The following is a 22,083-nucleotide window of genomic DNA, read 5'->3' as shown; positions in this document are numbered from 1 at the left end:
TTCCTCCGTCCCATCTTAGTTGTCATGATTTCCTTTTTAGAATCAAATTATATAATCTTTGACTAACATTTTAAGATATATTTTTTTATTATATTACTATGAAAAAAATTATAACTTATAGTAATTTTCGTATAGTTTTCGAATAGCTACTTTCTTACTTTGTAGTATTGAGTTAAAATAATATAATTTAACTTTTAAAATTAATCAAATTGTCTTTCAAAAAGCGCAATATGACAATTAAAATGGAACGAAAGGAGTATCACACATCCATATTTTGAATGATAAAACTACAAGAAACTAGATTACATGGTAAATCTACTATGAAAATGTATGATAAATGATAAAATAGAATTATTTAATAATAAATACCGATAAAATGAGAAGAAAATATTAAGGTAATAACGCGATCACACCAAATCAATTGTTAAACAAACGCTATATAACAATGAATTTAAACAATACGATATAATAAAATTTAAATTATAATCAAAATAAAATTATATTTAAACCAACAAAGATAATACACTGGTAAGGATGATCCAAACAACTTGTAAGTCCCAAAATATAGTCATTGTGAGAATTCTCTTATTTTCCCGGAGTCTATTATATTCTTCGTCGAATATTTTTATTTATTTCTTATATCCTTCATCTCTTCTTAGTGAACTCAGCAACTCATTCCTCAAAAAAGCCGTTTCCATGGCTATGGGATTTTCTAGGGTCCCCTTGCTGCGGCGGTTCCCCGTTTCTTCTCCGGCGCTACCTTATTCTCCCTCACTTCAACGCAACCGTAAATTCAACATCTCCGCCTCTCTTTCTACTACAGAAGAATCTACTTCTTCCCTAATTCAGCCTACACCCGCCAGTACCCGGTGGAAGCCAGTGTGTCTCTATTTTACTCAAGGTAAGTGCAATAAGGTAATACAACTTAACCTTCTCAATTTCTCATACATACCTATGTTGTTAGCTTTTCAATTGATTTCGACATTGATAAATTTGTTTTCGAAACTGTATAGATGGATGATCCTATGCATATTGATAAGTTTAATCATAATTGCTCGTTGGAGCTTATGAACAATGCTGCGAGACTTGAGAATTTGCGGCAGCAGGAGTTTGATTACTTTTTGGTGCTTGATTTGGAGGGTAAAGTTGAGATTCTCGAGTTTCCTGTTCTCCTCTTTGATGCCAAAACCATGGATATTGTTGACTTGTTTCATAGGTCAGTTTCGTTATCTTAGCTTTAATGTCCTGTTAAATGCAATGTCAAGTGTCTTATTTGCTTGAGCTATTATTGGAAGGATGAAATACTTGTGCTAGCATTCCATAGTTATGTATGTATGTGAAATCACAAAATCCAGTTGTATTATGGCCTATTGGTTTGGGTACTTTTAAGGACCTATTTAGGATGGAATAGGTTTAGGATTATTTGATGTTGTGGAGTGAGATAGCCTATGGATGGATGGTAGAACTTCCCTGAATGCACACATAATCAAATGATCGAAGGTGGATGCTTGAATGATACTTTGACTGATAAAATAGTTGTAGAGAAACACAAATAGGACTAAGGCAGGAAAAGTCATAAAGATGCACTTCTGATGCTAGTATAACAATTAATTTTGCTTTGGGAAGTTTTTTCTTTGAATATGAAAACGAAAATTGCTAGGGGGAACAAATGAGAATAACATTGTAATAGAGTTGATGAAGCCTTTTACAATTTTTTGAGAGGGAATGTCACTTATACTTTCAAACCCACTAGTGCAAGGGAGTAATGAGCTACGTGTGCATTAAAATTTTCAAGCGAATTAGCTGCCTGGACAAGTCTTGGTTCACTTAGGAAGTAGAGGAAGAAACTGAAAACAAGCCATGGGCTGTTGTAGAGTTTTACAAAATTGAAGGAGGGGGGAGATTTATACCTTATTAACATAATCTTCTTCTCTAAACTGTGTTGCTGATGAATTAGATCCATTAGAATAGTCAGTGATCCATTCTTAACCGTAATATACAATGGGTGGCATAACCTTTTCCGAAAAACTCGCCCAAGCTTTATTTTATTTTATTTTATGTTCTGTCGTGTGTAATACTGGCAGTTAGGTATACATTTTCCACCTTTAACTGGGGGCTACTCTATGAAATCTGTCGTATCATATTGCTACGACATGAAGTAGAACAAGTCTATATTATTGATTATATGACGTACTAAGGTTTGTTACAGGGATGGAGGGATAGGGATGCAAAGGGGGTTCAATTGAACCTCCTTCATTGAAAATTACACTATGTATAAGATTTTTTTTTGGAATCCTCTTGTTTGAATTCCTGGCTCCGCCACTATATGTTAGATTATTTTATTTAAACATTTTTCACTGTTGTGAAAGACAATGTTTCAATGTTGGGAATGTAGAGTTGTGTTCTATTTGTAGATCCATCTTAATTCCTCCTTCTTCTTCTTTTTTGTATTGCCACAGGTTTGTGAGGCCAACAAAAATGCACGAAGAAAGAATAGATCAATATATAGAAGGGAAATATGGAAAGCTAGGAGTTGATCGGTATATTATCTACTACAGTAGTTTGAAATACAAATCAGCACTTGGCACTTTGTGTCTTTTGCTATTATATGAAGAATTGCAATGTAGTTGTATCACATGTTAAGCTAGAAACATGCAACTCTATGACTTTAGTTCGTTTCTTCAAGAAAATCATTGTTTCCTCTTTTTTGTTTCCTTTTGTAGCTTAAGAGTTTTCTGTGATAGTTCTTTTTTTCATTAAGTGAAGTTATAACAATCAACTTAAGCATATGCTTCACTCTCTCGGGCTAAAAAAATATTACCCTCTTTGTTTTAATATATGTGGCCAACTTTCTTTTCCATTTTAGTAAGTTTTTGTGTTTAAAACATAATGCTACTTGTAACTCTTTCATTTCAACATCTCACATGACATGCTTAAGACCACAAGATTCAAAGAGTATTTTGGTACATTAAGCACACCTTTAGCTTACTTGAATCGAGGTCTGTCGGAAACAACTTCTCTACTCTCACAAGCTAGGGGCAAGCTGCGTCCACACCACCCTCCCTAGATCCCACTTGTGGGATTTCACTGGGTATGTTGTTGTTGTTGTATACACACCTTTAGTTTAAGATTACAAGATTCAAAAATATTCTTACGTTTTAGAACTTTGTGGGCACTCAAACTAAGACACATAAAATATCTATTGGAGGGAGTACCTAATTTTCATGGCTTGATTATCTGGTAGGAGAATCCTCTTGACTTCTGATGAACCCCTATTTTTTTCTCATGAAGACCTGAATTTGGGTCTCTTATGGGTCTCAATTGTGTGTGCAGAGTCCATTATTGACATTACTTCACCTTTTTCAAAGTCTTCATCATCTTTCCTTCTTTTCTATGAACATAAGAATGAGTTCTCAGATATGGAATCAGCATGTATGCTTAGGGTAAAGTTGTGGACACATTACCCTCCTACACCCTGTAATGTTCCAATTCTGATAAGCTAGTACCTTGTTAATAAGATATATTCACGAGAAAAACTTGCACCGAGGAGTGTAGCTATAGGGAACATACCTGCAAGATCTAAATCTGTTGTTAAGCCATCAAGAGAGGATTTCTTTTTCTATATTTGTATGTTTTTAGTGGAGGACAATGGTGAGGGCTCTGTAGGTAGGTAAAAATTGGCACTATGCATCTTAATTGCTGATAGAAATTAATTCATATTCATCCTCGCTAACCATGGAGGCATGCACCATTTTTTCAACAGTTGTTGATTCCTGGATCTGTATCTTAATGTTGTTCATTTGGATGTATGGAAATTCATGCAGTGTCTGGCATGATACAGCTATACCATTTGCAGAAGTTATCGAGCAGTTTGAAGTTTGGCTAGGTGAACGCCAGTTGTGGAGAAATGAACTGGGTGGCTGTCTTAATAATGCTGCCTTTGTTACTTGGTGAGTCATTGCTATGAAATATTAAATAAATGCTACTGGTAAACTGAAGGTATCGGTTGATGGTTACACTTTGTTATCTGAGATTATAGTTAAGAATGCATATTTAAATGTGTGGTCCTATATGGGTTCGTTGTGTCCAGTATGGTTGACTAGCAGATGCTCATATCCAAAAAGGTGCTACAGTTACTTTCTTATGGTCATTGGTCCCTAACCAGAGAATTACCTGTTTTTAGCTGTACGCTCATTTAGAGCTTGCCCTGTTTGGTAGCACGAGCATCTTCATTGTTACTGCACAACTTGCATTGATGTATTAGTTTTAAGGGTGTATCGTCAAGTTAAGATTTTAGCTGCCTCTAATCCTATTATTCATATTTGAGTATTTAAAATTAGTACTACTTTATTTTTATCCCATGTAAATAAAATTGTCGTGTGTGGGGTGGGTGGAATATATTTTGGTATGGTTTTTCTCTGTTTAGTATTATTTAAAAGAAGTTAAACCAAGAAGCTAATGTTCACACTGAGTGTAAATATACTTCTGAGTGACTGCATTCAATTTGTATATGGCAGTGGGAACTGGGATCTGAAGACTAAAGTTCCCCAGCAGTGCACCGTAGCAGGGATGAAATTGCCACCGTATTTTATGGAATGGATTAATCTGAAGGATGTGTTTCTGAACTTCTACAAGAAGAAGGTGAATATGCAAACTTTTAACAACGACATTCTCTCAGATTGATTTAGGATTTTTTAGATTTTCTCAATTTCCCTCCTTCATTCCTCTTCCCTTCTGTATAACTTTTGGAATATAAATTGCAAGTAATGGTTTTACTTCATTGATGGTAGGCACCAGGAATGCTCTCAATGATGAGAGAACTCCAGATTCCTTTGTTTGGAAGCCATCACCTTGGAATAGATGATTCAAACAACATAGCAAGAGTAATACACCATATGCTAACTGATGGTGCCCTTTTGCAGTTAACAGCTAGAAGAGACCCTCGTTCTCCTGAAAAAATTGAATTTCTTTTTAAGAATCGCATTGTATAACTAGTTCCTGCTGAACCATTTTGTTATCACGGAATGTTCTCAAGTTTCAGTTGAGGTCTGTTGTATTCTGTGAAGCATCATACCCACCCATGGGGCCCTGACCCTGCCAAGACCAAAAAAGGTAAACAAAAAAGATGAAAGAGAGCAAGAAGGTAAAAGTACAAACCTATTGGTGGAGACTTGCATCAGTGTTTGTACATTATCATTTCCTTTCAATTGTTAGACTATGCACCAAGTTGCTGGAGTTCTTATCTGGGAAAATCATAAACCTTTCTTGGTAGATTGGGCTGGTTTCATGGATTTATTCTTGTTTGATAATTGTTTCCCCTTTCTTCTTGCAATCATCATATGTATATATGCATGTATTAGCATATTTGTTCTTTGTAACTGGGAAGAACAGCTAATTGAGCTGGAAACTAGTTAGAGTTCCTTTTAATCCAAGGCTGCCTATTGAAGTTGCACTTAGTACTTAATCTTCAGGGAAATTATCTGCCCTGTTTTTATGTGCCTATTTCTTACCTGTTTTAAAGAACAGACATTTACTATTTAGCATAAAGTAGAGATAGATTCAGAATCTTTTAAGTTTACGGATTCAGAATTCTAGAAAAGATTGTTAATTGGATTTTAGATTATTTATTTACATACCACAATATAGGATTTTGATTAAAGTTATTTGATTTTTCCGAACCCAGCTCTGTCACGACGAAAAAGATTCTTTCCTTTTTCCTGTTGGCGAGGGCTAAACCCGAATTGAGCTAAAGTTATTGTGGGAATATAGCCTATTGCCCTATTCTGATGTTTAGTTTGAAAGTTCAAGAGGTTTTTGTTCTTTCATTTTATTTGTTTGTTTATTAAGTTATTTTTCATGTTTTCCTATATCTTTGTAAACATGTTTAAATTAATTCATGTTCTCCTATATCTTCATGTGAGGAGTTCATAAAAAAAAAATTAGTTTGCTCATTTGTGGGCAACCTACCTTTAAAGTTTGTGTATATTGTTTTGGATGAATTTGGAGTTGATTGAGGGTATGACGGTGTTAAAGATGTAAGTCATAGTTCGCCCATAAATGGGCGACTTGTCCATTTTGGCATGTGTTTTTAGAGAGGCTCTTTTTTTGGTGTTTAGAGTTCAAAAAGCGTCCATTTTGGTAAGAAAAAAAAACAAATGTCACTTTCCAAAAAACTAATAGACGTATTCCTTATAAAATTAATCTGAAATCTAAATGTGTAAATCCTTGAAAATTTCTTCAAAAGCTAAACCAAAACACAAAATGCAAACATCTCCGTCTCTGAACTTTGTAGAATAATTTAAATTTGTTTTTTCTATTAATTATTGGGGTCAAATATATGCATGTCATTAAAAAATTGATTCAAATTTCTTCTTGTTCACTAATGATATAAATTTTTCATGACGTGAATCTCTTATTCCAAAACCTTGAAGAAGAGGGTAATAATATTATCTTCTTTAATACTTCAAATCTTCAATGGACAAAGTCTCTATTCTCGAGCTCAAATTAATCACCCTCGAGCTTTAAATCATTCTAATTGGATCTCGAACAATGAACAATTAGCACCATCAAGCTAAATTTTTACCTTTATTGAAACTTCATTATCTATCTTTCTTATATCATCAATAATGATGTCAGAGATTTACATCAAGCTTCTAATGGTAAAACAGACCTAGGTACATAATATTTAGCTTAGAATCATTTGCACCAATATTGTGGCGGTCAAAGTGTTGTTATAATGATTGACGGTTGGTGATTTTATGACTGAAGTAAAGTGGTACCATATGAGGTAGCAAAGATAAAGATGTGAGATAAATCATTTAAATTGGTAAATTTTAATTATATGAAATTTTTATGTGTTTATTTTGTGTGTCAGGATGAAGCGATGATGGTGAAATAATGGTTTTCAAATTGTGTTTTTGAAGTGGAGAAAAACAATTACTATGCTAATGATTTTCGAGCGGTGAAAGAACTTAATTTAGAAAAATGAAATATGCACAATTTCATAAAGTTCAACAATAAATCTAGACAATTTCACCTGGCTTAGCACAATTTTCCTCATAGAAAAATCTCACGCGTTGAAATTTTTTATCCGTTACTAAATAAGGATATATTTTGAACAAATTTCGTAATGATAACGGTATATTTGATTCAACTATTAAGACTTACAAATTTAAACCATTTTACAAAAGCTCAAGGGTAATTTGGACATTGTCCCTTTTATTTTTGTTATAAGAGTCTCTCTCCAACCCTCCCAATACTTGAAAACTTTCCGTAATTGTGGAAAAAAAAAATTGAAACTCAACACCTTTTATATACGAAAAGAAAGAGAAGAAAAATCTATTTGGCGGTAACGTTTGGTGCGAAATACCAATAAAATTTGCAAAATCACTCCGTTTTATATAACCCACACGCATCTAACCAAGAGCGTGTCATACACCTCCATAAGTCAACTTGAATAAAAGCCACCTACTGTACGTGATATCCACGTTCTCTAAACGCGCGTGGATATAAAGTGATTTATCTCACTAAGAACCCTTCTCTTCTATATACCTCCGCCCCCAGTCTTCGTTGTTCTCGTTTTACACAACAGCAAAACTCCGAGAAATTTCAGCAAAAAAAAAAAGAGGAGCAAAATCATTGAGAGAAATGGAGTAAACGAAACCCTAATCGAAACAGTGAGAAGGAAAATCGATGATTTTCAAGTGTTTTTTGCGTTGGTTTTGTGGTTATTGATTAATCAATCGAAGGTTAGTTGTATTATTTTTGCTAATTTATGGTTTTTCAGAGGTTTAATTGAAGAAAAAACGAGGAAATCGGATCGTCATTGGTGTTTATTGGATGATAATTAGATAGGGATTTTGATTTGATTGCTGAAACGAGGATATATTGTTATATAGGTGTAGGGACTGTTAAATTAACGTAGAGATATATAAGAGGAGGTTGGTGGTGGTTCTTGTCATGCGATTGTCGCGGATAGCGTCGGTTGCCAGGAGAAGGACGGATACGAAATTGGTATATTCTAGGGCTAGGAAGAAACACAAAAGACTAGATGAAGTTTGTGAAGAAACATATAATCAGAACCATAATGGTGTTGAAAAAGTTGAAACGAGTGAGTGGAATGGTGAGGAGAGTGACGTTGAGCTTCGGAGGAGCTCTAGGGTTAGAAAAGCTCCTGTTGTGCTTGATGCATCGCCTCCTCCTCCGAGGAAGCGACAGAAGATTGATAGGAGGAGTGAGGTGAGCAGTTGTAGCAGGGTGGAGAAAGGAGATGTGGTGAAGCTGGAGTCGCCTTGTTCGACTTCCAAGGATTTGGAAGAAGGCACTAGTGCTTGGGGATTGAGATTGAGAGCTAGGAGTAAGAGAAGGACTAACAGAGTAAGGAATAGTGTGAATTTGTCTCCGGTGGGTAAAAGGAAGCTTTTTCAGGATGTTGACGGGCTGAAGGAAGAAACAGAGTTAGAGGTTGGAGAGGTGGATAAAGAAGAAGATAGTGAATGTGAAAAATCAACTATAGTTAAGTCGAAGAGACCTGGAAGAATAAAAGCTTCAAATGTAATGGTTACCGAGCAGCAAGAAACTGATGCAGGTGGTGGTGTGGAAGCTGGTAAAATGATAAACCAGGAGGAGCTGCTACAAGTGAGGGATGGAACAGATGACGGCATTTCAATGACTGGATTTAAGGAGGGAGTTGAGGATGGCAATGCGGCATTTCCGTTAGTTAACAAAGACAAGGCTCGGTTAGAGACGTGTGTAGTGCCAGAAGAATGCCACGCGACTAACCAGGTGAGTATGCTGGAACAGGATTTGCAAAGTAAAAATGAATTGAGTATTGGGGTGAATGACCAAAAGGATGCTGTGGAAGTTGGTTTACTTGCTAATGGTGAAAAAGATGGAGGCACAGAGAAACAAGCTGAAGATGGAGTTGACAGAGTTGATTATGCACAGGAAAAAGATGAAGGTGTTTTTAGTGATAAAGCTCTGGAAATGGTGAAGCTGGTCAAGAAAGAATGTGCTTCTGATAACACTCTGAGAAAGTGGCGTATAAGAGAGGGAAGACGTTGTGGTTTGTGTGGAGGAGGTACTGATGGTAAACCTCCAAAAAAGCTAGTTTATGGGGCTGCCAGTGATGATGAAGCACACAGTGGGTCCTCTGCTTCTGATGAACCTAACTATGACATGTGGGATGGATTTGGTGATGAACCTGGCTGGCTTGGGCGTCTCTTGGGGCCCATAAATGATCGTTATGGTATAGCTGGGATTTGGGTTCATCAGCAATGTGCTGTATGGAGTCCAGAGGTTTGATCCATTTCCCTTCTCAATTGTATTTCCCTTAATCTATGTCTTCAAATTTGATACTTGTTGAAATTCAACCGCCTCATCCCAGCTAGAAAACAAAGATCAAGCATTTCCAGTTTTTGTTTCAGAAAAAAGGGGTGAACATGCTATTATTGGTTTAGTTATTAGTGAATTTGGAAGAGATGATTTGAAACAAGTGCAATAGGCATGTCTTCTTAAGGAAGAATAAGGTTGTTTGAACTATAATACTGGTCAGTGTGTTGCTCTTAGCATGGATGAGGAATTAGTTATCAGTGCCATGGCATACTTGAGACGATTTTACCATAGTTTTTATTGACTTTGTGTGGTTTGAATCTTTTCTCCATTGATTTTGTTTTCATAAATATTTGCGTTCAAAAAGATAGGAATGGATATTGAAAATTCACATAGCCGACCCCAAATAGCTATGGACCAAGGCGTAGTTGACTGCTTGATTGACTTTTCTCCATTTTTACTACTCATTGTTGTGTTTATAAAGTTATTACGCCTTGCTATTAGCATCTGCAGGATGCATTGTGATGGAAATACTAGTATAAAGTAAGCAACAGACTGAAATGTTTGATTTCAGTTTCTATTGGTATATGGCATTCATACTATCTGGATACTTTTCCTGCGTGGATATTCAATTTTCCAAGTCATATTTTCATGGGCAAAGATCCAATACTTCTTCTACTTGTGCTCTCAGGTTTATTTTGCTGGCTTGGGATGCTTGAAAAACGTTAGGGCAGCGCTCTGCAGGGGAAGGGTCTTAAAATGCAGCCGTTGCGGAAGGCCTGGGGCAACAATTGGTTGCCGTGTTGATAGATGTCCCAAAACTTATCACCTGGTTAGTTTAAATTTCCTGAATCATTTCATACTTCAAAAGCTCAAAATAGACTACCATTGACATCTCCTGATGCCTAAATATAGTATTTATTTACTTTTGGTCGTTGCTTTTTATTGTATCTGTATATCTTGATTACCTTACTTTTTGTCTTTGTAGTATTAGATTTTGACTAAGCATGTGTTAAATTTTGCAGCCTTGTGCACGGGCCAATGGCTGCATTTTTGACCATCGCAAATTTCTCATTGCCTGTACAGATCACCGACATCTCTTCCAACCATATGGAAGTAATTATTTGCAACGTATAAAGAAATTGAAAGCTAGAAAAATGAAGTTTGAGCTGAGAAAGTTGTCAAATGATGCATTGCGCAAGGATGTTGATGCAGAGGAAAAATGGTTAGAGAACTGTGGAGAGGATGAGGAGTTTTTGAAACGTGAAAGCAAGAGACTTCATCGAGATCTATTGAGAATTGCACCTGTTTATATTGGAGGCTCAAACTCTGATGCTGGCATACAATTTCAGGGTTGGGACTCCGTTGCTGGGCTTCAAGATGTCATCCAATGTATGAAGGAGGTTGTCATCTTACCACTTTTGTATCCTGAGCTCTTTAGTTCTCTGGGGCTTACACCTCCTAGAGGAGTTCTTTTGCACGGATATCCTGGGACAGGTAAAACTTTGATAGTACGGGCACTAATTGGTTCATGTGCACGTGGTGATAAACGAATAGCTTATTTTGCCCGTAAAGGGGCAGATTGTTTGGGAAAGTATGTCGGGGACGCTGAGCGTCAGCTAAGACTTCTTTTTCAGGTAGCCGAGAAGTCTCAACCTTCTGTCATTTTCTTCGATGAAATAGATGGTTTGGCACCTTGCCGTGGTAGGCAGCAAGACCAGACACATAGTTCAGTCGTGTCCACTTTGCTTGCTCTAATGGATGGTTTAAAATCTAGAGGTTCAGTTGTTGTAATAGGTGCCACAAATCGTCCGGATGCTGTTGATCCCGCATTAAGGCGTCCGGGTAGGTTTGATCGTGAGATTTATTTTCCACTTCCATCTGTTAAGGACAGAGAATCTATTCTCTCATTGCATACAAAGAAATGGCCTAAGCCAGTGTCTGGACCAGTACTCAAGTGGATAGCTATAAAGACAGTGGGCTTTGCTGGTGCTGATTTGCAGGCTCTGTGTACTCAGGCAGCCATAATTGCTTTAAAAAGGAGTTTTCCCTTGCATAAGCGTCTCTCTGCAGTTGTGAAGGTGCCCAATGCTGCATGCCCCCCTCTTCCCAATTTTAAGGTGGAGGAGAGGGATTGGGTAGAGGCTCTTACGTGTGCACCACCTCCATGTTCACGTAGAGAAGCTGGAATGGCTGCAAACGATGTGGTTTCAGCGCCTCTACACATATTTCTTGTTCCATGTCTGCTGCAACCACTTAGTAGATTGCTTGTATCCCTTTATCTGGACGAACGCCTCTGGTTGCCGCCCCTACTCTTCAAAGCTGCTGAATTTGTAAAAGACGTTGTTCTTTCTGCAATGATTGAGAAGAAATTACCAAGCAATAATTGGCAGTCCTATGTTAATAATTTGCTTCATGAACCAGATGTTATCAGTCAGATTGAGAATCACTTTATACGTGCCAACATTCTGGTTGGAGATGCTAATATTGGTAGTTTTGATGCTGTTGATGATGACATTGTTCATGGTCTCTCTAATTCTCAACCATCAAAATTGCAGTGGGCAGGGGCTCGGCCTAAATTGTTGAAGAATATCTTTCATATGCCCGGAAAGAAATCGGGATTTAGAATACTAATTTCTGGAAATCCAAGATCTGGCCAGAGGCATCTTGCTTCCTCTCTTCTTCATTGTTTTGTTGGTAATGTTGACGTCCAGAAGGTGGATTTGGCTACTATTTCTCAAGAAGGACATGGAGATGTCATTCAGGGGTTGACGCAGATACTGAGTATGTTCCTTCTCTGTTTTATTTATCTCACTCTAGTGGCTCGAAGTGCTTACTTGAAGTACAAATGTCTACTGAACTTGCCTTTATGAGTTCGGGATACCTAGTCTCCGAGTTGTGACTATCAGTTCTCAAAGGATTTCTATACCCGACAGCTCTGTTCCATTCTAAAGAGAGATTCCTTATTAATGGGCTTCCATCTTGTGAAAGTTTTCCGTTTACATTATCTTCCAAACTTGTTAGCACCTCTAGGTTTGGAACATCATTAGTACCTTCACATTAAACGGTTCTCTAGAATCATTCTGCAAATAGCTATATTATCCTGGTTAAATGTGCTTGCAATAAAAATCACGTGAAAAGTATTTCAATTTCGAGGTACTTACAACTGTTCATAACCCTGAGGGATGTTGGTAGTTTGGCTCCTTTTTTGGCTGTTTTTCTGTGTTTTGGTTCTTTATGGTTACAATGAGTGCCATACAGAAATTGTGTTGAGTATAGACATCATGCTTGAATGTGATTGTAACTAATAACATGCTGCACGTCTTATATCTTGTGAGCTAAAGAAATCCGCATAAAGTTTTTATAATCATTGTGGTGCAGGTGCTTTGGCTTTTCTATTTATTTTTCTTCTATCTATCTATCTATCAATCTATATCTATATATATATATATATTCATATATATTGGTCTTTTTGAGGGTGCTAAATGGTTATTTGTGTGCACGAGAGGCCCCTGAAAACTATGCTGGTGTGCTTGAGGGATTACTTGTTTTAAAATTGATGCTTTCAATTTTGAACATCTTGCTGAAGTAGTAAATTTGTATCTCTTGTGCAGTGAGATGTGCTAGTGTGGAGAAGTGCATGATATTTATGCCAAGAGTTGATTTATGGGCCATGGATACATCTGATCCAGTCTGTCAAGAGGATGGTTGCTCTTTAGTAAACCCTGAATCATTAGGCAAGGATGAGGAAAGGAGCTTTAACCATAGTGGAGACCAGGCTGGAGATGCTCTCAAAAGAGCCTCCTATCTGTGGAGCTCCTTTGTTGAGCAAGTGGAAAGTATATGCATGGCCACATCTGTGATGCTTCTGGTATGTGCCTTTTGTACTTAAATTTGCCGACTTTATATCTTTCTGAATATTAAATGAAAGGAATACACCTTGATGTTTTGTCATATTATATCAGCAAGGTTGCATGCGGAAAAAAGAAAGCCGCTTGTGGCATACAATATGATTCTCTTTAATTCTGTTAAGACATCCTAGATTGGTCAAGTACTTTACAACTTTAATTAAAGAACTCACTCTTTTGCACCCCACACCCTTTTCCTGTTCCCCTTAAACAGGCTACATCTGATGTACCATTGGAAGCACTCCCTGTTAGAGTGAGGCAGTTCTTTAAAAGTCAGGCGTTGAACAGCAGTATCCCATTTCCCTTGGAGGATTCAGTTTCTAGATTTACTGAGCAGCTTGATAGAAATTTTGATCAAGAATGTCTGATTGATTCCTCTGCCGCAAAGTTGTCAAAAGATTTAGCTCAACACTTCATTCAGCTGATTCATCGTACAAACCATGTCCACTTGCACACATGCAATGATGAAGCTAGTGATAAACCTGAGGGCGATGTTGCCATAGAATGTCAGAGGTTAGATCTTAGATCAACTATTGAGCATGTGAATAAACAATGTCCACTTCCTACTTCTGCAATAGTTAACAGTAGAAATGTAAAAGGGAAATCAAACTTGATGTTAGCAATTACCACATTTGGCTATCAAATTCTGCGATATCCTCATTTTGCTGAACTTTGCTGGTTTACTTCCAAGTTAAGAGAAGGTCCTTGTGCTGACATAGATGGACCTTGGAAGGGTTGGCCATTCAATTCTTGTGTTATTCGTCCTATTAACTCAACGGTAAATGTTGCCCTTCCATCCAACAATAGTAAAGGCAAAGAGAAATACTGTATGGTGCGAGGCCTGATAGCTATTGGATTGTTGGCATACAGAGGCAAATACTCATCCGTCAGAGAAGTTTCTGCAGAGGTTCGAAAAGTTCTCGAGCTTCTGGTTCAGCAGATCAATGATAAAATTCGGAATGGGAAGGATAGGTATCAATTTGTTCGTCTTTTATCCCAAGTTGCTTATCTCGATGACATGGTTAATAGCTGGGTTTATTCGTTGCAGAGGTAAGTTTTGCTCTAGCTGTAGTTCATGTACAGTTTCCTTTGGTTTCTTATTGCCAGCCTTACATCTAATGTAAATGGCTTTACTTTCAGTTTAGGGGGAGACACTCAACTTTCAGAGGCAAACCCAAAGATTGGTTGTGTGGGACTTCCAGAAAGTGCTAATGTTCCTGAGAATACACTTCTGAGGGAGGGAGGTTGCGAGTTAGAAGAATCCCTTGACAAAGCGGAGACATTGGAAACATGTCAGCCAGAACTAACTGCTGAAAATTGTATGCGTGTTAATCCAGAAGCAAATGGTTTTTCTAATTTTCCAGATATTGGAACTGAGGAACACGAGTCTCCTCACTTGGTGGCTGTAAACCATTCTGCCCCTTCTAGGCAAGTGACCCGTTCTGTGCATAGTGTTCTTAATCATAATTCATGCATGCGGGATGATACTGACAAACATTTAGAAAGTATTGGAGATTGTGTATCTAAGCGGCAATCTAATGGGCGCATGGAGTTAAATATTGATGATGTTCAAGAGGATGGTAGTAGTTATTCCAACGACAGGTGTGGCATCGAGCATTCTAATTATACTTTGAGTTCCAGCTCAAATGGCATATTGTCCACTCTGAACAACCTTCAAATTAGAGATAGCAACAAAAAGTCTGTTGGCAGTAGCGTAGGTCTTGAATGTTCAAATATATCTTCAAATGTTGCTACTGATTCTAGCCTAGTATGTTTATATCGGTGCTGTCCTCAGTGCCTGCTGAACCTTCAGCGCACCTTGAAAAAAATGCTTTCCTACGAATGGGAACTTAAAAAGGCCGAGTTTATAGTAGAGGATGCTTATGACTTTCTGGCCTCATTAGCTGCAAATCTTCATTCGGCTTTGAGGGTATGGTTGCTGGCTGATGATTCAACTTCGTTTGATGAGAAGCGAGTACGAGTACAAGAAAGGTACAGTGAATCCTTTGAATGCAAGGAAACTAACTTGTGTGAATGTAGAAACTTAGAGAACAGGTTAATCAAGCTGATAGAGTGCAACTGCCATTTGAAAAGCAGTGTCAAAACTGAGAAATGCAAATCTTCTCAGAACTTGCATCAGGAGTTTATATTTAGAGATGGTGTACTGACCAATTTAGAAGATAAGGATGTTTCTACTCATTGTAAATTTGAGACTTTATGCCTTTGTTCTCTTGTAGAGTGGATAGTAATGAGAAAAAACCCACTTTATTGACTGGCATATGCCTGAATTTTTTAAGGGACTGCGGAGAAATAGTTGAACTACGAGATGTAAAAATCAAAATTTTGGTTTTCTATTTTAGTTTGATTTGATTTTCTTATCTTGAACAATCAGTTACTCGATTCTTCGTTGTGTCTATTTTCTGTATTGTTTCACAACCAAACCTGGCTTGAATTGTTGCAGCCATTTCACTCTAATTTCTCAGGGTACGCTTGAATAAATCATTACCAATCATGTAGTACATTTTCCTCCCTCTAGGGAAAAGAGAACCAAAATAGTTTCAGTTTCAAAAAAAAAAAAAGAACCAAATTAGTTCCATCCCAAACTTCCAAAAGATTAAAACAAGGCTTTCACACAGCTTTCTTTTTCCCCCAAAAAACATAAGCTGTTCATGAGTAGAACCCTGAATATGTAGAGGGTCAACAATCCATCAGGGCCTCAAATCCTCAATCATCTTCATCAAGTGCAGTAAAATCTTCTATCTCATCAGGTCTAGCATTTCGCTTACTCATGGAGAGAACTTCATCAATTTCTATAAGTAAGAAAGGGTCACATAACACCCGTTGTGCCTTAAGAATTTTCGGACAACCTGAAACAAAATTAACTTGCATTTAGTTACCGAATGAATAGGAAGCCATTTTCGTTAGGAAAAGCACATATACCTGCAACGGGACATTGGCCACGTGTGGTTTTGGACTTAAGGTACTGCATAATAGCCTTCTTATCGTATATATGCTTGCAGTCCATGCTGCAAGGGAAGCAAAATATGTAAACCAAATATTTAAATGAACATATCGGAAAAAAACTTTCTTAGACAAATATCAATCAGCCTGTTACTGCTATAACACGCCTACATACATGATTACTGGGTAAAAAGTAGAAAACTAAGAATGCAAGAAAAAAATGAGATTGTTGTGGAGAAAAGATAATATAAGGAAGCATTCCCGCACCCTAATAAAATTTGATGCGCCCAAAAAAGTTAAAAGAATTTTTAGAAAAAGGAGATATATTCCAATGTGCATTAGAACTTAAGAATCGAAAGAAACGATAATAAAGCCTATTGTTGGGCCCAACAGTTCTATTGAGAGTTAATTACAATTAGTGATAAAAAGCCTCATTTGAGGCAGATGCAGTATTGGATAGAGGTTATAGCATCTGAATCGAGAATACGCAAGGCGATGAACCTTAGTATAGTGGCAAAGTGGGAAAATAGATTATATCAAATATGTATGCAAATGCAAAGCACTTACATGGGTATGTTACTAATGCTCGTGTCTAAAGCATTCTCTCCATTGGAAACCTAAATAAATATGAAATGGAAGAAAGATATTCACCATACCTACGAACTGGTTCAGCAAGTTCAGTAACGGGCTTTCCACTTAATGGGCAAGTCACATTCAGAAGGTTGCATTGTGTACTGGTCATTACAATGTCCTCCTGCTCGTCACCTGGCATTGGCTGTCCTGCGTGATGAACATGCTGTAGAAGAAAGAAAGAGCTCAATTACCCTTAGGAAATTACTCAACTGTGGCCCCTCAATAATACAACAAACGGTTTAATAAATTTAGAATACAAATTAATCAAAACTATAAACGGAGGAAGCAGATGGTGGCATTCAAGAGGAAAAAGCCTCCCCTTTTGCTGGGACCATCTCCCTCTTCTTTATTATTATTTTTTCTCTTTCATCTTCTTTGCCGCTCTTTTTTCTTTTTCCCTTTTTCTTTGTTGTTTGTTCATCACAGGAGGGTTGAATTCTTTTCTCTGTGCTCTTGTTCAATATAAGTAAAGATCACTTGTTTTCCAAACAAGAATGCAAAAAGTTGTACAACTAACGAGAAAAGCATACCCAGATGGCTTCCCGGAAATGTCTCAACAAAGACTGGTTCTGAGTGTGAGATGATGATCTAGCCTTTGATTTTGCAATTTCTTCGTCAAACTTCTTCTTAAAATTCGTTGGCTGCAGACAAATGACACAGGGAATGGCTATAATTGAAATGTTAATGGTCCAAGCTGAGCAGCAGAAGATCAATCTATATATTTTGAACGAAAAGTCACCTCTGGCCCAGGCTCTAGTTCATCACCTATAGACTGAATTGCCTCGGAGAGATGCATGCACTCATCAGATGCTGCCAACAACTGAACAACACCATCTTCAAGATCTTTTACCTGCAAATATATAAGCCAAACTCATCTACATTCCATCAAGAAAGAAATTTTATGGTTCCCTATAATATTGAACAATAATTCACCTAAACTTTTTGAGAAAAATAACCTTATGTTCTCTATCATCAGTCATTACATTCTGAAAGGTGGAATCAAGTACTATCATGCCAATGTTTCCTCAATTAGTTAGGATATCCATCACCCTTCAAATTAGCTTCATTCAACCAGTATTTTGTTCAATTTCTAACTAGAGGTTCAGTTCCTATTGCAGATTACAGTGGTACCAAAAGTCAAAAGAAACACAATGGACTGTGTACATGATTATTGTCAAAAACTAATCACAAGTGTGACTTATATATATGGTTGTTAATACCAAATACTTATTTAAACTTCTAATGTAAACAAATAACTCGACATAATGGAGGGGAATCAACAAGAATGTCTAGACACTAAATGCAAGAGCCTGTTATTAGTTATCCATCTCATGCGACAACTATTAGAAGTAACTCCTCTGTCCCAGTTCAACTTTCCATCTTTGGCTTTCGATAACAAAAACAAATATTTTCAGCAATATATCATCCTCACTCTGTTTGGTCTTTTCTAACAAAGCTTAACAATTTGGTAGTATTTCTAGAAATTTACCCCTCGTCCCAAAAGAATGTGAGCTTTGCAGTATTAGGTGTAAGCACATCTAATATTTGGTGTGAATGCAAACATTAATTTCTTAACTTCTACTTTAAAATTATATTTAAAAAAACACCACATAGAGACTACTATATATCACGGTTTTATACTTAAAACTGTTAGGAAATATGTAGTAAAAGAAATATTGCATCAACTCTACTAATAGTAATATTACCATTTCTTTTGGGGAAAAGCTTTTCTAGTACATTATTTTCAAAATCTTTTTGAGAACCTAAAGCTTGGTCGTTTGACAAACACATCAAGTCAAAGCAAAACAGTTTGGAATTGGGACAGACAGACTAAGATAAAGTACAAATTACCAAAACTAGTACTCACTCTGTCTTCGTTTTAGTCTGTCCAAAAGAATGTCACCTTTTTATAATTAGAAATAATTTAACTTTAAAATTCTCCATTCAACATTGATTCATAGTCACACAAATGGTCAAGGACTGTTTTAACCAAATTTCAAAAGTCATTCTTTTATCTCTTAAATTGTGGGATTTCACTGGGTTGTTGTTGTTGTTGTTGTTGTATTCTTTTATCTCTTAAACTTTGTGCAAGAGGTCAAATGGCGCCGCATAAATTGGGACGGAAGGAGTACAATTATCTGATTATTAGCATTCAAACTACGTCTACCTCTCAGATAACACCGATTACAAGGGAAACATTCGAGAATTAAAATAATTGAGCATTTAACTAGGGTTTATCATGAAGTACCATCTCGATTCTCTCATCTCTCTCCAAGTGGACCGCGATATCTTTCATCATAGTCACAGACTTCCTAATTTCCTGCAATAGAGTACAAAAGCAGTCCGATTAAGAATGGAGGAAAAAGAATAAGAAATTTAGAGTTTAATTTCAGAAGTTGCGAGCGCAAGCATGATACACGGATGAGGGATTGACTGTCGGAGTACATCGCCGATGTATGAGATCTGATCCTTCCGTCAGCAACGCCGCTGCCTGCGCCGGACGTCGAAGCCATTCTGAGTAGTTTACGGTGTCGTTTGAACTGAGATACTGGCTTTTATTTGTGCCTTTTTTTCTGAAATTTGGAGGGAAAAGAGTGACCTTTGGTAGTAGAAGCGCGAGGGCAGAAAACATTTTAATGAAAAATACATATTTAGGAATACATTGTATAAAATACAAAGAGGCCCTCAGAGTTCCATTTATGATGTTTATTCCCACAGATCATCTTAAAAAACAAAAAATTCACCCCAGAAAATCAGAACTCGTATTACCATTTGAACTTAATTACCAAGAAATTATCATTAAATTGAACGTGCGAATAGAGTTTCACATTAAAATTTAATAAGAAAAAAAGTTACATATAAAGTATAATGATACTCTTAATGAAGTGTTGCTTAATAAAAAAAATGTTGTAGACTTGACATAGAACACACATTATCACACTATATTGAAAATATTTTTAGACTAACTTAACCGATCGATTGTTATGAAATTAAGTCAATAATTTGTCAAGACAATTAGATGGTGGAGTGATGGTAGTGTACATGGGACTTGACTTACTTTCTTGACTTGTCTGTAAGCCGATTTACTATATTCAGTCGCAATTTTAAAACGCACATATAATAAAAAACTAACATGTATTTGGGTGATCATAAACATTAGATGACGTGGACTTCACGTATTAAATCTCCAAATAAGCCCAAGAATCATATTGATGCATGGCTCATGTAAATTAAAAAAAATTATTAGATGTGCAAACAAAGTTTTTAAGAAAGTTCTCATTAGATTTTCCCAAAAATTCTTATTGATTTTTCAAGTTGAACAACATTTATTAGACCTTTCTTCCATACCTATCATAGCATAAAGTTCATCAAATTGGAAATTATAATTAACATCATCAGTATGTACCCATGTAGTACTATAGCTGATCACATCTTCACAACATGAACTAGATAGTGATAATTCCCTAATTTGCCCTTGTGCACCTGACTTCAGTCCAATTAACATTTCATTTGCTCTTTGTAATTCTCCTCGTAGAATTTCAGTTTCTTTTTCAAGTTGCATTTTCTCAGATAATGCATTTTCAAGCTTTAGTTGAAGGGTATTATAGTCATTCTCCATGTTCTGATTTTTCCACCGTGCTCTCCTGTTTTGGTACCAAATCGAAATTTGTCGAGGCGGGACCCCTAATTCTCTCGCCAATTGGAGTTTTTTCTGTGGGTCGATTTTTTTGGTTGAATCAAAGCTCGCCTCTAAAAGCTTAACTTGTTCTTCATTTAGCCTTTTTTTGCTGTGTTTTGGGTATTTTTGCAAGCTTTGGGAATTGAAAAAACTATTCATGTTGGAGCTATAGGAAGAGGACTTGAATTGAAATGAAATGATAATAGTTTTCTGTTGTTGGCATTTATATAGGATAGAGGTGAGATAATATGGAGGGGTGGGTTTAAATTTTTGCATATTAAAACGGGTCAAATCAATAAATAAGTCATGATCAATGGGGTTAGCTAAAATTTAATTGAACCTGTCCAATATGATTCAACATTTCTTTATATATATATATATATATATATATATATATATATATATATATATATATATATATATATTATTTTATTTTATTTCATTTTTAAATATTTTTTGGGGGGAAAAATGAGAAAGCTAATGTATTACTTCTAAAAATATATAAAAAATTTACCAACATATATTTTCAAGAGATTCCTTCAAAAATAGTGTTTTTCAAAGTAGTGTATCTTTCTTAAATTATTTGCGTAAGTTCTTTCAAATTAATTTACATAATTTTCAATCTCTAAAAAGTTGATTTTGTATGCTTGAATATCGAATTAAATTCGTTAGGTCAAATCAATATATAGTTTGATGAATTGTTCTGGATTCAATTTATTAGATCCAATCAATAAACATGTTATAATTCAACTCATGATGATATTAAGCGAGTTATAAAAAATGATCAGCGATTTTGCTACAACTAATATATATAAGACGCAAAATCTTTAATGCAATTGTAACTCTAAAGGCGAATGCAGCATGATTTAAAATTTATGATATTTTATAACAATTTCAAATTAATATAAATAATAATAATTAAATATACAATATATATATATATATAAAGTCGTATAAACAAAAATTACTCGATTCACGTATAGATCCGCCAAGTTGTTATATTAAACTATATATTGTCATAGTATTTGTTTATTTAGTAGTATATCTGTTTAATCAACTTGGGCAAGCTTCAAAAGATTTATGTAAATTAATTAAATTAAAGAAAGAACTATACGAAGAGATAGATATGGCTGACTTCTCATGCAGTGAGCTTTGTGTGTTCACGTGAAGTTGGTCCTACTATGTTGGGACTTAAGACTAGAGAACAATAATATTAATTTTTAATAATAATTACGGTATTAAATCTTATCCATTACGGACTAAAGAGTTGCTAATCAAATAAAGTAACAATATTCTCTGCTTTTTAGCAAAAAATTAATATCAAACTAGTTCCAATCTTGATTTCATGTACTTGGACATCTTTTTTATGATCCACTACAACATTATTTTATTTGAAGAAATAATCTAATACATTTTCTTCCTCAAAACTAAAAAAACACTTCCAATCGGAACCACGGACAAATGAACCGATTATTTTCACAGAAATTCATCCATTTATTGGTTCAATTCGGTGATTAATTTATGTGATCACCAAGGTACTTTTTTACTTATTTCGTTGGTTACTATTATTCT

General features: G+C 35.9%; 3 protein-coding genes across 3 annotated transcripts; 2 read left to right on the top strand and 1 right to left on the bottom strand.

Moving 5' to 3' along the window:
- The first annotated feature begins 599 nt into the window (after positions 1-599).
- On the top strand, positions 600-5,464 carry LOC129892158 (uncharacterized exonuclease domain-containing protein At3g15140). The gene is made up of 6 exons (XM_055967712.1): positions 600-915; positions 1,014-1,216; positions 2,460-2,540; positions 3,825-3,950; positions 4,518-4,641; positions 4,791-5,464. The coding sequence occupies exons 1-6, from the start codon at positions 697-699 to the stop codon at positions 4,989-4,991; spliced, it is 954 nt and encodes a 317-aa protein (XP_055823687.1). The 5' UTR covers positions 600-696; the 3' UTR covers positions 4,992-5,464.
- A 1,816-nt stretch (positions 5,465-7,280) lies between these two features.
- On the top strand, positions 7,281-15,595 carry LOC129893250 (uncharacterized). The gene is made up of 6 exons (XM_055968760.1): positions 7,281-9,297; positions 10,022-10,162; positions 10,356-12,114; positions 12,945-13,201; positions 13,453-14,288; positions 14,379-15,595. The coding sequence occupies exons 1-6, from the start codon at positions 7,960-7,962 to the stop codon at positions 15,508-15,510; spliced, it is 5,463 nt and encodes a 1,820-aa protein (XP_055824735.1). The 5' UTR covers positions 7,281-7,959; the 3' UTR covers positions 15,511-15,595.
- Positions 15,596-15,702: 107 nt separating this feature from the next.
- On the bottom strand, positions 15,703-19,466 carry LOC129893251 (E3 SUMO-protein ligase MMS21). Its single transcript, XM_055968761.1, has 7 exons — positions 19,250-19,466; positions 19,081-19,152; positions 17,572-17,682; positions 17,363-17,473; positions 16,856-16,995; positions 16,179-16,264; positions 15,703-16,105 (listed from the first exon to the last, which is right to left on the bottom strand). The coding sequence occupies exons 1-7, from the start codon at positions 19,343-19,345 to the stop codon at positions 15,963-15,965; spliced, it is 759 nt and encodes a 252-aa protein (XP_055824736.1). The 5' UTR covers positions 19,346-19,466; the 3' UTR covers positions 15,703-15,962.
- Between the last annotated feature and the right edge of the window lie 2,617 nt (positions 19,467-22,083).

This window comes from Solanum dulcamara, chromosome 6, assembly GCF_947179165.1.
Source record: "Solanum dulcamara chromosome 6, daSolDulc1.2, whole genome shotgun sequence".
Lineage (NCBI taxonomy): Eukaryota > Viridiplantae > Streptophyta > Magnoliopsida > Solanales > Solanaceae > Solanum > Solanum dulcamara.
Note: the sequence above shows the minus strand (reverse complement) of the source record. Positions and strands in the feature narration are given on the sequence as shown.

Excerpts from the sequence above, each read along its gene's own strand:
- LOC129893251 (XM_055968761.1), bottom strand. The coding sequence starts at position 19,345 with ATGGCTTCGACGTCCGGCGCAGGCAGCGGCGTTGCTGACGGAAGGATC. Across the intron at positions 19,153-19,249 it reads ACAGTCAATCCCTCATCCGT|GAAATTAGGAAGTCTGTGAC; the intron begins GTATCATGCTTG and ends ACTCTATTGCAG. Across the intron at positions 16,106-16,178 it reads TGGCCAATGTCCCGTTGCAG|GTTGTCCGAAAATTCTTAAG; the intron begins GTATATGTGCTT and ends ATTTTGTTTCAG.
- LOC129893250 (XM_055968760.1), top strand. The coding sequence starts at position 7,960 with ATGCGATTGTCGCGGATAGCGTCGGTTGCCAGGAGAAGGACGGATACG. Across the intron at positions 13,202-13,452 it reads CCACATCTGTGATGCTTCTG|GCTACATCTGATGTACCATT; the intron begins GTATGTGCCTTT and ends CCCCTTAAACAG. Across the intron at positions 14,289-14,378 it reads TGGGTTTATTCGTTGCAGAG|TTTAGGGGGAGACACTCAAC; the intron begins GTAAGTTTTGCT and ends CTTTACTTTCAG.
- LOC129892158 (XM_055967712.1), top strand. The coding sequence starts at position 697 with ATGGCTATGGGATTTTCTAGGGTCCCCTTGCTGCGGCGGTTCCCCGTT. Across the intron at positions 1,217-2,459 it reads ATTGTTGACTTGTTTCATAG|GTTTGTGAGGCCAACAAAAA; the intron begins GTCAGTTTCGTT and ends GTATTGCCACAG. Across the intron at positions 4,642-4,790 it reads TGAACTTCTACAAGAAGAAG|GCACCAGGAATGCTCTCAAT; the intron begins GTGAATATGCAA and ends CATTGATGGTAG.